The following is an 18412-nucleotide window of genomic DNA, read 5'->3' as shown; positions in this document are numbered from 1 at the left end:
ACAGTAGGTATCTACTGAGTACCTTCTATAAACCAGGCACAAGGCATATAGAGGTAAACAAGATGCCATAGTTCCAGCCTTCATGGAGCTTATAAACTAGCAGAGAAGCCAGACAGTGAACAAGAACTCACAGGTGTGTTTAAGTGTTGTCAAAATAAGTTTTAGTTTAGTTTTACTTTATTGAGAAACTCCCTTTTTTTCCTCTGGATGAAAAGTAAATTGATGACAATCAGAATGAACTCCATTGTGCCACTGAGGACAGATCTGGCTATTCTCCTGAAAGCCACGCATATCTTCAAAACTTGTTTTCCTATATCCACATAGATGCAAATATATTTACAAGTGCTCCATAGATGAGCCAGATGATATAGGTTTTTGCCTGCAGCGAGGCTGGTTGGAGGGCTTTTTCTCAAGGGTTTTGCTGTCAGATTGGATCCACACACTCTTTACAGCTACTTGTTTCATCATATGAAGGGGAAGTGGAGCTCCAACCTCAGGGAGGTTGCAAGCCAGGCCAGCCAGATCTTACTAACCTGGAGTTGAGGTGATGCCTGAGCCATCTCCCCTCTCAGGAACTCCCTGATGGGTCCAGAATTAAAGAACCTGTCCTTGGAGTGGGATAATTAAGAATAAGCCCATAAATCAACTAAGTACAGCTAAGGATGGAAAGTCCATGTAATATCCAGCACTCTTCTCCCAGTTAATTGGTGGTCTTTAAAATTCACACAGAGAAATTATCTTTCCTAAATGGTTCACGTGCCAAGACATAGCAAAGATGTTATGTATAGAATGTGATACACAAACATATGTCATAAAGAAATTCTTACCTTCATAGACAGTCAAAATAGCAAAATACTCTTTAAATCCCATTAATGGTGGCCTTTGTGTCTTTGTCACATGCAGTACATTTCTGGATTCGGTAATGAGTGTGCCTCAGAGGATCCTCGCTGCCCAGGTGCCCTGCCAGAAGGACAGGTATGAGTGAATAGAACATCACCTTGGAGAACTCTGAATTATAGGAATGAATGACCAGCTTTCAGGCCAAGTGCTTCTACCCACCATCTTGAAAATTAGCCTGTGAACTGTCTAGGAGTTTCACAAATCATTAAGACAATTGGGATGCAGAACAATGACAATACAAAGTTAAAGTTGGATAATGGTTACCTATGGCAAAGCACGTAGTCCCAAAAAAGTAACACTAAATTTAAGGCTTTCAAGAAGATCCCCTAGGTCCGGGGTTAAGGGACTTCCTTAAACTTCCCTTGAACAGCATAAGATATGGCAATGATGAGAAAATAATCAGTCCTTGTTAAAAAAAAAAAAAAATTGTGTGCACAAAGATGTTCATACTAGTGTTGGTTAAAATAGCAAAAATATGGCAAACAAAAATTTTGTCAAAAATTTTTAGGAATATTTCATGGCATGAAAAAATGCTCATGATATAGTGTTTCCTCTTTTTTTTAAGTGCTAATTATTAACAGGACTACACATATCATAGCGTTCCCATTTTGGAGGATAAGAATGGAAGGAAATATACACATATGTCAACATTGGGTTATTTCTGGATGGTGAGATAATGGGTTATAGTTTATAAATTTTCTACAATAAGCATGTACTACTTTTCTAATCAAGGAGGAAAGTCACCTAAAACATTATTACAAGAAGGACGTATGGGTTGGAGATAGTCATGTGCAGTGAGTGGCTCAGAGCATCGCCATCCAAGACAGAATTCCCCCACTGAGTTGTTTGATGGGAAGGTGGAATGCTTTTCTGATGGAGTGATGTCATTTATTGCCTCCTTTGTTTTAGAATAATCCTCAAGTTTGCCCTTACAATCTGTATGCTGAGCAGCTCTCAGGATCAGCTTTCACTTGTCCACGGAGCAGCAATAAAAGAAGGTAAAAGGATTAGGTTAATTCTGACCTGCGGTCTATGGGAGCTATGACTAGTATTTAGTGCTGCCTCCTATACCTGGGCCACAGCCTCCCAGGGTTGCCCAAGATCCTGCTTCTTACAGGCTGTGCTCTGGGTCATAGTGAGGGGAGGATGAACCTCATCTCCAGTTAGAATCAAGTGACTGATAGAAGAAGGGGAGAGAGCAGCTGCACAGAGCCTAGAAAACAGACATGTCTAGTTCCATTTACAATTTGTTGCTCGTACTCAGAAGAAAGTCTTCCTCATAGTCTGGCCTTCCCCTGGGATTGTGCAGTTGAGTTCCGAATTTTGATTTACTTGGGAGTTTTTTTTATAATGATTAACTCAAAATTATAGAAGATTCAGTGCAATATCTTCCTCAGGTGACTAGAAGTATTATGTTCTTTGGATGAAAACGTTGGATAATCCACGCTTTGGTTAGATGAAAGGTCATGTATTATGGCCCCTGGTGGTTTGAATTAGTAAGGATTTTTCTCCTCGGAATTTGTCTTTGCTGGAAACCAGCACATTCATTAGCACAACATGTCATGATCCATGTTTGCTCTAATCCTACAAGCCAGGTCAATGAACTCAGTCTCTTGGTTAACTCCTATGGGGCAGGTTGGTTGCAGTACCTGTTGTGGTTTAGGGAAGCAGTTGAGTGTTGTGACTTAAACAAGCAGTGTCTAATTATGGGAATTTCAGAATAGGACACCTGTGTAGAGGGCTGCTGCTTATATTGGAGTTAGGGGGAAGAGGGCAGGCAGTCTTGTACTGCTTAGTGGAAGGTGATTGGGTTTGTCTCCAGCGAGTCCTGAGAAGTAAATGAGATAGTGAGAACAAAAGCACCATGGACCACACAAATGATAGGTTGTTTCCCTTAGGGGTTAATCGTACCCACTCTGGAGGCAGGCCTCCTGGGTTTAAATCCTGGTTCCTTCTCTTTCCAGCTGTGTGAACTTGGGCAGGTCATGTACCCTCCAAGAGCCTTCTGGTTTCTCATTTGTATAAGAGATAATAATAGTACTTATCTCATAGTTGTGATGAGGATTAAGGGAAAGAACATATGTAAGGTGCTTAGCACATTGCCGGGTACATGGTGAGTGCCCAATTAACATTAATTATTATCATCATCATTATTGCCACAGTAGCAGAGTGTCTCCCTCCAATACAGTGTATCCCTAGAAGGCTGTCGGAAAACTGAGTGGCAGGTGCTATGCTACCATGTCAATATCAATATTGCTTCCCTCTCGATAGATCTGTACATGGAGGGGGAAAAGATAGTTTCCCATACTTGTCAAATCAAGATTAATTGTATCACTATTTAATCATCTCTCTCTCTCTGCAAGCCCAGATAGCCAAGGTAAGGTAAGCACACAGACAATTCCTGTCAATTCTAATTTATGACAGCCTGGCCTCCATGACTATGTTCTTGACTTTATGACCCATTCACTAACTGGACACCTGGACTCTGGATTCTGCTGCCTGCCCCCATTATTCAGCAATATCTTCAGCCAGCAGGAGCAGAGCTCTGTTCCAGGAGGCTGAAAAGGAGCTGTTGGCATTTCATTAAGATGCTGGCACCATTCCCTGAATCAGAATTAAATCTCTGTCCAGGGCAGTGTAGCGCTGCCTGGGGAGTTTTATAAACTCAGCCAAAAAACAAGGGACACTAGGCATGGTTCACCCATCTGTTTAGAACTCTTCAAAGGTATCCACAAGAATTTTGTGAAAATGCTCAAAATCCCCAGTGGGAAGATGGAACCAGCCCCATCCATAGATGAGAAAGCCTGAAATTCCTACATTTAGTCACTACTCATTTAAGCCACAGAGTTCAGGAACTCCCCGCCCCCCACCCACAAACTATCAGAGAGTATATCTATCAGGGGTTGATTTTTATCTGATTAGTTAGCTGATCCCTTAGGTCCTGAGAAGGTGAGAGCCAGCACAGAGAATGTAGGAAATCTGGACCATCATAAAAACCTAGATGATTAGGGGTAGACAGATAGACAATTCAACACACATCTAGTAATTGAGCACCTACTGTGTGCCAGGCATTCTAGGTACATAAACTCTGAATCCTCACAACAATCCTAGGAGATAAGGATGAGGAACATAGGATCAAGAAAGTTTTGGGAATTCCCTGGCGGTCCAGTGGTTAGGACTCTGAGCTTTCACTACTGAGAGCCTGGGTTTGGTCCCTGGTCAGGGAACTAAGATCTCACAAGCCAGGCAGGGTGACCAAAAAAAAAAAAAAAACAAGAAAGTCTTGTAACTTGCCCAGGATCACACAGCCGTTTCTAAAATACACACACACATGTTCTCAATTCCGTATAGAACTTAGAGAGGCCTAGTTAATTCATGGCCTGAAGTCCAATGTCTGAGATTACTTCACCTAGAGCTAGAGGAATCAAAAGAAAACTGAACAAATCTAGCTAGCCCTGTAATCTCCCAAATGGCTCAGTGTAGGGCCAGGTCAGTTCCACCCCCTGAAGTAGACTGTCCTGGGGCTTAAAGGGCCAGAGCTTGTTCAAGCAGGTCTGGTCTTCCATTGCCCCAAGTGGTGTTCCTCTTCCTGCTGTACCCTGTCAAGGTAACAGCCTCTGAAAGGACTTGGGTCCCTCTTAGTGAGGTTCAGTGTCCCTCTCAACTTCTGGATGGTTCTCCTCCTGGTGTCCTTCAGGGTTCCTTCATCAGAGTCTTCTCTTCCTGAAACAAAGCCAGAAATGTACTATAAGAAAGTAAAGATGGATGCTCTTATAATTTTAGATATGTTAATTTCCTAAACATCTTACAAATTAACATCAAAAAGACAACCCAGGGCTTCCCTGGTGGTGCAGTGGTTGAGAGTCCGCCTGCCAATGCAGGGGACATGGGGTTCGTGCCCCGGTCCAGGAAGATCCCACATGCCGCAGAGCAGCTGGACCCGTGAGCCATGGCCGCTGAGCCTGCACGTCTGGAGCCTGTGCTCCACAACGGGGGAGACCGCAACAGTGAGAGGCCCGCGTACTGCAAAAAAAAAAAAAAAAAAAAAAAAAGACAACCCAATAGAAAAATGGTAAAGGACTTGGGCAAGTAATTTATAGAAAAATTCCAAGGGGCCAATAAACATACAGATTCTCAACCTTACTCATAATAATGGTAATACAAAATAAAAATGAGATAGTATTTTTTACCTACAGGGCCAAAATTAGTAATAATACCCCCTATTTGTAAAGATGTGGGTGATCAGGCACTATCACACATTAGTGTTGTGAGAATAAAGTGGTACAACAATTTGGCAATTTTTCTTATTATGCATTGGAAATAGAGAATGTACAAGAAAATTGTTAAGTTCTGATGCCTCTGAGGATTGGCTCTGAAGAAACTGGAGGAGAAAGCCATCTAAGTCTACCTTTTGAGACTTTTTAAATTACTTGAATTATTTTTGTCACTGGCATGAATTACTTCTATAATTTTAAAGAAGAAAATTGATTTATATTTCAAAAATGACAAAGAAACCACCCATATTGTCTCAATCTGTGTAGGATTCCTTGTCCTCACTTTCCAGAGCCAGAGCAAGGATTAGTATCCAATATGTACATAAGCTAATGTTTTTCTGTGGATTTGCCTGCACAGATATCCCTCAAGGTACTTTCCTTTCCTTTATAGTTGTCATTGGGAAAGGCAATTCTTTTTTTGTCAGTATGGAAATAACCAAGGGCTAGAGGCTCAATTTGAAGAGTGATGGATCGTGTGGAAAGGTGAGAAGAGGCCAGGGCTATGGGCAGCAGTGGCTATTAAGAAATGATGCTGTGTCATTGCTTCTCACATTAAAGCCCACAGATCATTGTTGACTTGAGCGTCTTCCTAATGGTATTTCCTGAGCCAGTCTGTGCATCACTCATAACATCACCCTAAGGCTTATGTGTCCTTGTTTCCCCCCAGCTGGCTATATAGGATTCTACCTTCGGTTTCTCACAAGCCTTTTGAATCCATTGACCAAGGCCATGTCACTCACAACTGGGATGAAGTTGATCCTGACCCTAACCAGGTAACCTGGTCCTGTGAATTGGAGAATAGAATGTATCCAAAGCCTTAAATATAAACATTTAAGTCTAACCTGGGTCTTTGAGGAATTAGATTTTTAAAATAAATGCTAAAGTGTATCTGTTCTTTTGCTTAAACTTGGGTAGGAATTTTGGAATTGATTGACCGTGCCTGTGCACGTGTTTGTGTGTGTGTGTGTGTGTGTGTGTGTGTGTGTATAAGCTTTCGTTTTTCTAGCCTAATGGCTTTAGGAGTGCTCCAGTGAGTTGAATGAATGGAAATTATATAGGCTGGTGAAAATACATCTACACATCCGTAGGTTGGTTGGTTTGTTTTAATCTAAACTCACCACAGCATATTGAAAACACATTCAATACTTATGCCTCTGAAAAGAGGCCTCTGATATGGAGAAGAGAGGCTTGTTGTCTAACCTGGTTTCTGTAAGTCTAGTGTCACCTAGGAACTTCCATTCCTTGCCTAAGTGTTTCCTTCTTTTGATCTAGTGACAGGCTTTCCGTCTGCATATCAGTATTATTTATGTACTCTACTTTCAGTAACAAGACAGACCCATTGCTATAATGGACTGAGCTCCTTTTTTTTTTTTCTTTACCTTTTGAGCACCCCAGTGTATTCCCTTTGTCCCTGAGTTTAGGTACATGTCACTGATAACTAGAGCATAATGCAGGAAGGAAAATAGACCTGGGTTTGCATCCCTGGCCCTCTACTTGTCACTGTGTCTTTGAGCTACAGTGTTTCACCTGTAAACTGGGATAATCATGACATCTGCCATACAGTGCTGTTTTGTGAAGTTTACTTGACAGAACAGGTGGTGACCATGCTTCGCCCAGTGCCTGGAACACAGTAGGCAAGAACCATGACTCTGATACAGCCATTTTGATATATTCACTTAAGGGCAGTGATAGTACATGTAAATCTCAGAATTTATATTCAGGTAATTTTTTTTTCATTTTATATTTTTTAAAATTCTGAGGTCTCCATCTGCCAAATTGGCAGAAAACAACTTCGTCTCAGTCTTCCCTGAGAATATCTTGTTTTAAACAATGCCAAAGTAGGACTGGGGGTTGGGCCGTGCTGGTTGGTCTTCTTTCACTTGGTAGTGTTGAGATGCCCATTGTTCTGCTGCTATCGTGTCAGGCCTGGGCATGGAATCATCTACAAGATATTTCTAGTTCTGTTGTCCCAGACATGCCACACAACCATTTCTTCCTTCTGGGAGTTGCTAAGACATTGGCTCAAGGGTCCCCTCTGTATTCAAAGTTCACACAAATTGATCAGTCTCTCTCCCTCCCCTTCCCTCCACTCTCCTCCCCTTCCACAGCTCCTTCCCACAGCCCAAGGAAATCTTCTGTTTCCTCTTGGTTTGCCAAGATGTTTGGTCTGTATACCTGCTAATCCCCTTCCCTCAAATGCTTAGACTTTTTGTAGAACAAGACAGAATAATTTAGAGTCACTTTTGTTTTCCTGCCCTGCTCCATCTTTTCCCTAATTATGGAAATCTCAGAGAGCCAAGTATCTGCTTGAGTGCTACTCACCCCTCTCCAACAGGGACAGAAGGAGATGCCTTAAGAGTGGAAAAATATGTGAGTTAGCAACATACAGTATCACCCATCTCACAGTCATTTTGAAGCCAAGACATCCTGTTTAAATAACTGACCCTTAAACTTGTGTGAAGTTTAGTGCATGAAGCAGACATCCTCCCTGGTCTACCACTGGCCTATATATTGCCTTTGAGCCTATGGGAAAAGGCAGCCAAACCCCCAACCCTGCAGGTACAGTCCCCTGCTGAGACACTGCCCCTTTCCCCTTCAGCAGATCAGGGCCCTGTGCTGGACACAGTTTGCACAGCCAACCTGTGGACCCCATCTTTACCTGTCTGAGTCTCACCTGGGATCCTAATCCAATCCCATACATCCTTCTCTCCCACACTCTGGGGTAGGAACCCATCTGGCAGACACACTCATTTAACCATTTACTTCCCCACTCATCTCACAAAGGGCCATAAATCATTCTATCCAAAGTCACTGTTCATTCTTTGAGAATCTGCTTGACTCCTCAGTGGGTTACATCTCAAATTCTCCAATTTCTCTCTTAGAGTTACAATGGTCATACTTGTTTGTTTTAGATTAATAAATAGACCTGACTGCTTAATAATAGGACTCCATCTTTCATTAGAAAAAATAAAGGATGGTTGCCTATACCTCTGTAGGATTCTTGGTCAGGCTAAAAATTAAACATTTATTATATACTAGCTTTGGAAGGTTGAGAAGGTATTTGAACCACAGTAAGTTTTCTAATTCTTTTCTTCAGGAGGCAAAGAGAATCCCCAGTTAAGTTTCTGACAGTTCTCTCAAGTAGAGCCAAATCTCATACAAAGGAACAGCGTGGCTGTAAAGTCAGCAAGTAAGACAAAAATTAAGTACAAACAAAATTATCTCTGAAAAATTCCTTAAATCACCCATAAATTATAGGATACATGGCTTTGTGTGTGCTACTTTGTATGGTAATTCTTACGCACACTAAATTTGAGAACCATTGAACTAAATTTGAGAACAATTGAGCATTGACTAAAAGAGAGATTATAGGCAAAATCTGTAGGCAGATGTTTGGGAATTCAAGTCGTGGAGCCCTTAAGGTAGCTATCGACCAGTGGTGTATAGGGTGGAGAGGGGAGTTCCAATGCCTCTGCCTGCTCATATCACCCACACAGTTATCTAAGTCTCTTTATACATCGTCATAGATTTGTGCGTGGTTGTGTTGACAACAGTGGAGCCACACCTATATCATTTTGTTTGGGGTGGGGAGGTGAGGTTTTAAACCTAACCTTTAAGGAAAATGTGAGTGTGATGTGTAATATGTAATATGCTCAGTAATATCCTTTTATTATATAATATTATTATTGCTATGACTACTATCAATACATTTTTTAAAACATGAATACAACACTTCACAATGATTATTTGGGGGTACAAGTGGCTTATCCATGGAAGCTAACCTCATTCTGATAGAATTTTTCTGGTTTTGTCTTATTATAAAAGTAATGTATACTTATAAAAACTTAAATGTTATAGAAATTAACAAAGTAGAAAATGAAATCTCGCCCATATGTGAGAGTCAAGTACATCAGTTGTGCATGTTAATTCATTATTTCATAAGTAGTTAACATACATTTTGAGAGAGAAGTTTGCGGAAACTGCATTTAAAAGCCTGAGTTAATATAGAGGCAACAAAATAGCTGCATCAGAAGTTTCTGCTTGCTTTCTAGCAGAACCTTGATACACATTTGTTTCCTTCTCCCCTTCCCCATTTCCTTGCTTTGCATTTTCCCTTGAACTTGTTACCTTCCTCCTGTTTTGAATCTTTCAGATGCTTTCTACATAGTGGCCACCAAATATATTTCTTCTCCAGTATTTCCCCTGCTCATTTTCAATGTTGTGCTCACACATGTTGGGACAGATGTGCCCCAGAACTCGATCATGCCTCTTTGGACACCAGCTCCATCAAGGTAGAGGTTTATCCTCCTCCCACTCTGTAACCTACACCTGCCATCCTGCTTCCCTTGTCCTGATACACATCCTGGCTGTTCTTGCAAATCCTATCCTTTTGTCTTTTCATTTACACCTTCTTGACAAGTTAATATCTCTTTCCAATTTTATGCTTCATTAATTAACCATAGCAATCTGCATTCATCACTTCCCCCCCCATCTCCTTGTAACCGCTTCCAAATATGTACTCCATACTCAAAGAAAAAGTCTGAGAAAATTATATTTAGATACACATCTGACAGTTCTTCTCAGCTGAAACCTGTATAGTAGGTATGTTTTCACCTATCACAGACCAAATCCAATGCTTCATCAGCTTCACCAACTCCCACATTAGTCATCTCTGGGAATTTGAGAACATGAGAATTACTTAATATTACCTCCAAGGGAGCATTATGGGATATGCTACCATCACCATGTTCTTTGATACCCTCCCAGGGGAAACTATGCCCCCAAACCTTCATTTTCTTTTAGGGTATATTTAATTAATCATCTAAGAATTAATGCAAACTGTTTTTGAGTGTATTTATATTCAGCTGTGGACATAACAAGTTCAATCCATTAATATCTCACATAAGAAATACACCTAATTTTGTTCATCATGCACCTTCCTCTAACTTCTGCAATCCCAAAATTTAACAAACAAATCTGCATCTAATTTAACTGTGAGTTTACAGATTTCAGTTAGCATTCCTGAATCAGCATTCCTCTTTTAAACGTCAGAGTCCTTTAAAGTTTATCTTTGTTATCACTACAGCCCTAATGTCTTAATTGTTGGAAAGTCATACTCTTGACTCAGTTAAGCCTCAGCTGAGGAAATTACCTTTTAGTTCTCAATCAATATCATTTGGACCAAGTGAGAAACACCTCAAAGCTAATTAAAGATTATATCATAAAATTCCCTCTGCCTCCAGGACATACAAATTATCAAAAATGTTTCAAAACAATACATCCTTAGTGGGTGTTTGATGCCTTATTTGTCAAACTCTTTAGATCTCACTATCCTAAAAGCCCCCTCCCTCCAAAAATGGTTTGGATTTCCCACCTCTTTAAGCTTTTGCCCAAGTCTCTCCTATCCATAGCAACTTCTTGAGAAAGTAATCTAAGCCCACTTTATCACCCCTATTCACTCCTAACCCTTTGCAATTCAACCTGCCCAGATCACTCTACTGAAAGTATGTATACCTTCTTTAAACAACAATAATGCACCCCTTACCATTAATACATGTTTTTATTCAAAACTTACATAAAAGTGTCAATGCCTAATAATCCCACCAATGCAGAGTTAACCACTTCTAGTGTTTTTGTTTCTTTCTTTCCAGTCCTTTTCTTTGCACATATATGTAAATAAATAAGGTCTGGGGTCGCATGTAGCCAGAGACCAAAAGTAATTGAAAATAATCCCAATCTTCATTTGCTTCTCCTGAAAACGTTAAGAAGCATCCAGGCTATGACCCACAGCAACACTTTTCAAAATCCCCATCCCCCAATTTTTCCTAGACTCCAACCCTCTCACACCTAGTCTTCCCCAAGCTCCTCAGGCCTGGACCACTTGTTCATGGCTTGCCTCTGCCTGCCCCTACCTTCTGCCTCTAGAAAATGACACAGTGTAGGTCCTCATCCCATTTTCCCAGGACACACACACACACACACACACACACACACACAACATTGATCTACATGGTGAGACTGGAGTTCAAAGGACTGAGGGAGTGGGAATGAGCAAAGCAGAATTTTCCATAGGGAGCAGGGAAGGGAAGGGGAAGAGGCTGTGCATACTCTTATATTAATGCTGTTTATGTCTGTCTTTCTCTATCTGACTTCACTAAGTAGAGATTATCATACTACTTATATGTGGAATCTAATATATGATAAAAATGAATTTATTTACAAAACAGAAACAAACTCACAGACAGAAAACAAATTTGTGGTTACCAAAGGGGAAAGGGGGAGGAGGGATAAATTGGGAGTTTGGGATTAGCAGATACAAACTACTATATATAAAATACATAATCAATAAGGTCTTACTGTATAGCACAGGGAACTATACTTAATATCCTGTAATAAACCATAATGGAAAAGAATATGAAAAAGAATATATATACATATATGTGTATAACTGAATCACTTTGCTGTACACCAGAAACTAACACAACATTGTAAATCAACTATACTTTAATTTTTAAATAGGTAGTTACATATATATTTACTATAAGTACAGTCATTCTCTAATACAGTTTTACATTCTGCTTTTTAAAATTTATTTAAACATCATATTTTGTGCCTTTTTCCAGGTCTTTGTGGGGTTTTTTGTTTTTTTGCGGTTCGCGGGCCTCTCACTCTTGTGGCCTTTCCTGTTGTGGAGCACAGGCTCCAGACGCGCAGGCTCAGTGGCCATGGCTCACGGGCCTAGCCGCTCCGCGGCATGTGGGATCCTCCCAGACCGGGGCACGAACCCGTGTCCCCTGCATTGGCAGGCAGACTCTCAACCACTGTGCCACCAGGGAAGCCCTCCATGTCTTTTTAAACTCTTTGAGTGTAGATGATTTTTCATGTTGCATAATTACCCAATACACGTTTATAATTCCTCTGTTGTCAGATATTTAGATTGTTTCCATTTTTACTATTATAAATCATCCATGGCTAAATACAATCCTTTTCTCCTCAACGTCCCAAAGCCTGGAACAGTTGACTTCCCTCTTTTCTTTTATTTTTTTAACATCTTTATTGGAGTATAATTGCTTTACAATGGTGTGTTAGTTTCTGCAGTGTAACAAAGTGAATCAGCTATACATATACATACATCCCATATCTCTTTCCTCTTGCACTTCCCTCCCACCCTCCCTATCCCACCCCTCTAGGTGGACACAAAGCACCGAGCTGATCTCCTTGTGCTATGCAACTACTTCCCACTAGCTATTTTACATTTGGTAGTGTATATATGTCCATGCTATCTATTTTACATTTGGTAGTATATATATGTCCATGCCAGTCTCTCACTTCGTCCCAGCTTACCCTTCCCCCTCCCCGTGTCCTCAAGTCCATTCTCTTTGTCTGTGTCTTTATTCCTGTCCTGCCCTTAGGTTCATCAGAACTTTTTTTTTTTTAGATTACCCTCTTTTCTTCCTGGATCTCTGTCGTTTCCTGTGTTCTGTGACATTGTGTAAACCTGCAAAACAGGCCATCTCCAAGGTCCTGAACTAGACTCTCTTGCCCCTGCCCTGTCTCCATCATCCTCCTGGGAGAGAGGGAAGTACTTACTCACTCCTGCTGCTCACTTCCTCTTCCTTCTTGTCTTTCTTACCTTCTTTTTTTCTTCTCTTTCTTTTCACCCCCATTGGCCCTTCCCCTCTGTATTAGTTTGCTAGGGCTGCCTTTACAAAGTACCACAGACTGGGTGGCTTAAACAATAAAGATTTATTTTCTCACAGCTGTGGAGGCAAGATGTCTGAGATCAAGGTTTCAGCAGCTGGGTTTCTTCTGAGGCCTCTCGACTGGCTTGCAGTTGGCTATCTTCCCCTGTGTCTTCACATAGTCTTCCCTCTCTACGTCTCTGTGTTCAAATTTCCTCATCTTATAAGGACACATCATGCTGATCAGAGCCCACCCAAATGACCTCATTTTAACTTAATCACTTCTGTAAAGACCCTATCTCCAAATACAGTTATATTCTGAGGTACTAGGGGTTTGGACTCCAACATACGAATTTTGGGGAGAAGACAGTTCAGCCCAATTCTCCCTTTGCTTCCTCCCCTTTCTTTCCAATTATCAGTTAGTGAGTCCCACTTTCATTGGACTCTGTTTTAGAGATGAAGGGTTAATTGCTGCTTATAAGAAATACCCAGCTTTGGTGAACTAAGAGGAGGAATTCCTTGAGCAGCAGGGGGGGTTTCTAGCCCACTTCACTTCCCACCTATCCCCACATGTATATATCTCTGCAGGTAGAATTATAGATATCTAACTTCACCCAACATAATTTCAGCCCAAAGCTTGGTATAACCTGGTAGGCCATGTTGCAGGAAGTCAGTCCCACCACTCGGGTTTGGAAGCTATTCTGGGGCTGCCTTCATTGCAGAACCTCATTTATAGTCTAGCAACCACTTCTTCTCCCTCTTGCCATCTTCCACATGTTTTACTTTTTAAAATCTAACGAACATCATTCGTTCCCATGACATTAACTATTACCTCTCTGCAATATGTTTTACAAATCTCCCCACCAACTTCAAACCCCACAGGGGACATTGCCATGTGTATGTCCCAACTCAACAGGATCCATACTGAAGACATCATAGTCCCATCCAAACTTTCGTCTCTCTCTGGCTTCTCTAGGTCTGTTAATGACACAACCATTCTTTCACACTCAACCTGCTATTACCCCTCCCCTCCACTGCCCAGCCAATCCTTAGAGTCATCTTTGAGAACTTCTTTCTCTCTTTATATTGAATTAGGTGCCATGTCTATAGAATGGTGATTCCCACCTACATAAAAGTTACCGGGGTGACTTGTTGAAAATGTAGATTCCCCAGACTCCCCACCCAGAGATTCTAATTCAGTAGGTCTAGGATGATGCACAGGAGTCTCTCTAGATGATTTCCATTCAGATTGGCTCTGGACCACACTTTAAGAAACACTGCTGTAGCATTTGCTCCCAAGATGTCTCTGGTATCTGTATTCTCCTTCCTTTTCTTCACACCCCTGGTTTGGACCTCTTTTCCTCTTACCAGGACTGTTAAAATGGCCTCCTAACTGATCTCTGTGTCTTCCCACCCTATCCCACACATTGCTGCCAGACTCAACTTACTAAATTATCATTCAAAAATATTTAAATCCTGCCATTAACTCTCCCTCCCACTGCCCAGCCAATCAAGTGCAGGCTCCCACGACAGGTGATTCTTATTGTATCTTTCAAGCCCTTCCCTCTCTTCCATGTCCTCTACCCATCAGCCACACTGGAACTTTCACCATTGCAGGACAATACTCTAAATTTTCTTGCCTGGGTGCTTTATGCTCTTTCATCTACTTAGAATTTTCTCTTCTTCCCTCACAAGTATCCACCCACCCAAATGCCACCCATAATTTAAGACTCATCTTAAATACCACCTTCTTCACTGAACTCTTTCAATATTTCTCAGAGCATTTGAGAGTAGGATCTATGTCTCCATCATTTTCATATAACCTGCAGTGTCCAGCACATGCCTTCTTCCAAACGGTAGAATCACAAGTATTTGTTGAAGTAACTCCCTGATAGCTCAGATCCCATCATCCTATAAATAGACTAGATTACATTTCTCTAAATGCATTCACTGGCGCTTGCCAACACCGCAGTGCACATTGCCCTGTTCAGCCCTTTTGGACAGTTTGCTGGCTCTTTTGAAGTACATCTCCATCAACTTGCACTTCACTGCTTGGAAAGATGTTGAAGCTGTATGCAAACCAGATTATTTTATTGTGTGTGTCTCTTATTGCTCGTGTGTAAGAATGTTAAATATGCCCTGTACCAGGAATTATTCCTGAGGGAAAATTCCTGCTTATATTTCTCTTCCAAAGTCACTTCCAGTTATCCATTTCCTTGTTTTTCAATCATGAATTGCCCATACTTGCAGGGTCTTCTTGTTCCCTGAGGGCAGAGACTGTCATGTTCACCTCTGGTACCTAGCACAAAACCTGGCACAAGGAGTGGTACAATAAATCGTTTGAATGAGTTAATATATAGGGATTGGACAAGAATGCTGACTTTGAAGGACCTTAGCAGGATTTGGGTCCCAGGAGTCAGACTGGGCCAAGGCAACTCAGCACCTGAGGAGCAGTATATAAGGGCCCAGATTATAGGACCAAGTACAAGACCATTAAAAGGAGGCAAAGCCTGGGAGCCATGGAGATCATAAATGGTTTGGAAAGCAGATCAAGACAGGCTGAGATTAAAGGGCTCAGGGTTTAGGTTGCTAAGGGAGGCTGAGAAATTGTTGGTATCAGTTCTTAGTAAAGAAAACTTATCTGCTCTAAACCATTAGTCTTGCCACTTTAAAATAGAGATAATAATTATGGGAGCCTTAGAGGGTTGTTGTGAGAATTAAATGTCATCCAACAAATATTTATTGAGTGACTACTATGTTTCATGCTCTGGGTGCTGAATAATGGATATAAAGCCCTTAGCTTTACCCTCAAGGGCAAGGTCAAATAGGAATCCAGGTTTCTATCCATGAAAAAATGTCATCTAAATACTATGCTGGCTCATCTTTTTTTGTCTTCTCGTGAAAGACTTTTAAAAGTCTAAACAAAGTACAATGATTTGAATCTTCCTTAACTGTGCTCTTACCTATTACCTCTAATACCACCAAAGAGTCGCCCAAAGCCTGATTTCTCTCCACATAAATTATGTTGCCTTTTTCCTCAAATTCTAGATTTGCTGAAGAATTTAATGAGCCACTGTTTTATTTTATCCCCCTGTCCCATCTTCTCTAGTCTGGGCTGAAACTCACTGTAGTACATTACCCTGGACCTCTCCTAGCCATAGCTGCTGCTAACAACTGTTTGCATATTATGATCACAAAAGCATCTACAAGTTACTTCCAAAATCTGGGATAGATGTTATCAATTTCTAATGATATGTCTACCTCTATCCCACCAGTGTTGTTGAGAGTATCCAACTCATCCAATCTAGTTGAGTCCAAGGCAGCTTTGGAGGGAATCTTATGTAGTGTTGAAGGTGATACTCAGATCATCCAGTACACCTCGCAATCTTCTGACTTTGGAAATACTGAGTCCGATTCTTTGGTTTCATTTACATCCCTGAGCATGAATTTCAAATCCTGATCATTAAATATTGCCATGATTCTCCTACTCCTTTGGTAACCTTAAAGAATTTTTAATTCTAACTTTAGTCTCTGTTGAAGATGCTTTCCAAATTATTTTTGACCATCTCACTTCTAGTAAGAGTTTATTTTCCAATAGAATTTGCAGACCACAGCTGCAAAATATGTGAAGCAATGATAGAACTGAAAGGAGAAACAGAGTTAATCCACAATTATAGTTGGAAACATCAACACTTCTCTCTCAACAGCTGATAGAACAACTGGACAGAAAATCAGAAAGGATATGGAAGAACTGAGGGGTTTTCACATGTGTAAAGAACTGACTTATATTTTAGAAACAATCTCAGGACTTTTAGAAACATTTGTCAATTTACTAGCTATCGCCTGAATGTCATTTTGACTTCCAAAAGTCTCACAAATTTGCTTTAGTCTTGTTTTTTGAGATATTAGCAATGTTCTCAGTGTCTTATATTTGTTCATTCATTCAATCATTCAATACAAATATATTAATATCCACTATAGTCAAGACATTGTATTGGGTACTTCAACTGATTTCATTGTTTTTGAAATGTTAATAATTGAATTCTGTGTGGGGGTTTCTTTAGCAATAATATATAATATAAACAAAATTAACTGTTAAAAAGTTATAGAATTAAATCAGTTAATAAGCATCCAGTGACTTGCCAGAAGTCACAGAGTAAATAGGAACAGAGGCAGCTGCAGAACCCAGGTCTCCTGGCTCAGCCCAGTGCACAGTCCCCTTGGGCTGGCCTTGGATCAGAGGGTTACTGCTCCATAGCATGCAGTTAGTCTGAATATCTGGCTTTAGCAGGAGATGTTTCCACTGTCCACTCCATAGCCTCTTCCTGTTTATCCTCTCCTCAAATTTCCCTCCCTGCATTCAACATGATATTGCACCAAAACTCTTGACCCAAATCTCTTACCTGAAGACTCAAAGCTGGCTTCTTCTTGTGGGTACTGGGTTTATCAGAACCACCTTGGGGTCTTTATTATTGTTCATGATATGCTGAGTATAGGTCCTGCACAATCCTCTGCCATCAGACTCAGCAGATAAATTACTCCTTTCCCTATAACATCTCCATCATCTGAAGGGCATCACCTTTTGCATTAGAGAAGGTTCTTCAAGACCACCGCCTCATCCAGGATGTAGGCCCTATTGAAGGCATGTTACCTACATCGTCATGTAGGTGCCCTTCCACCTTCCACTCCAGGCTCTCTCTCCTCATGACTGATGTGCTATAGAAGACTTTGAAAAACTGACCAGCAAAAACCTAACCAAACCAACCCATTGGCCTCTCCGGTTCAGTCTTTCCTACTCAAAATGTACCAACCTCTTCTCTAGGGGCCAGGACTTTATTTCTACCCATAACAGGTATTTTTAATTTCAGGAAGATCTACAAAGGTGCTGTCATGCTGTCAAACCCAAGTTCATGTACCTGATGCACAGTGAGGCTAAACAAAATGAGATGTCAGAGTTTGGAGCAGAGAAAGATTTATTGCAAGGGCCAAACAAGGAGAAAAGGTGGCTCATGCTCAAAAGGGCCAAACTCCATGATGATTTCTGGGGAAGAGTTTTTAAAGGCAAAATTTGGGGTGAGGACTGCAGGGTGTGTGACTTTCTTCTGATTGGTTGGTGGTGAGGTAACACAGTGATGTCTCTGGAATCTCAGCCTTCTGGTTCCAACCAGTCTGGGGTCTAAGTGCTTGTTGTCAGCATATAGTCACCATCTTCTACTGGGTAGGGGTCTTAATTTCTGCAGAACAACTCAAAGATATGCATCAGATACAGATATGTATATCCCTTGAGGAGGATCCAGGAGTCCTGTGACTCTCTCTTCCTATTAAATGCTTGAGCCTGCTCTTTGGAACTCAGAGAAGGCCTAGCAAATTAAAGCCTTTTTTTTTTTCTACAGACAAGAAACAGGGGACACCTGGGAGGGCCCTGCAGGGTCCTGCTCAGTTTCAGTGTCAGTGCAACAAACCAGGTAGTGCTTTCCTATTACTGGGATTCTCTCTTGCTTACTTGCTCCTTTTGTTTATTTCTTTTTTTCTTTCTTCTCTCTCTTTTCTTGCTCT

The 18412-nt window shown here is 41.0% G+C and overlaps 1 protein-coding gene across 2 annotated transcripts in view; it reads left to right on the top strand.

Annotated features, from left to right (window-relative positions):
• HGD (homogentisate 1,2-dioxygenase) overlaps window positions 1-18412 on the top strand; it is a 45492-nt gene that overhangs the window by 5113 nt on the left and 21967 nt on the right. Inside the window, exons 2-5 of one of the 2 annotated variants that reach the window (XM_029214257.1) lie at window positions 904-975; window positions 1810-1898; window positions 5842-5947; window positions 18250-18321. In XM_029214257.1, the coding sequence (XP_029070090.1) occupies window positions 904-975; window positions 1810-1898; window positions 5842-5947; window positions 18250-18321 (339 nt within the window). The remainder of the gene's footprint in view (window positions 1-903; window positions 976-1809; window positions 1899-5841; window positions 5948-18249; window positions 18322-18412) is intronic. The other variant, XM_029214258.1, reaches the window with a different exon arrangement.

This window comes from Monodon monoceros, unplaced genomic scaffold, assembly GCF_005190385.1.
Source record: "Monodon monoceros isolate NGI ecotype Baffin Bay Population unplaced genomic scaffold, NGI_Narwhal_1 Super_Scaffold_11, whole genome shotgun sequence".
In the NCBI taxonomy this organism is placed as follows: Eukaryota; Metazoa; Chordata; class Mammalia; order Artiodactyla; family Monodontidae; genus Monodon; species Monodon monoceros.
Note: the sequence above shows the minus strand (reverse complement) of the source record. Positions and strands in the feature narration are given on the sequence as shown.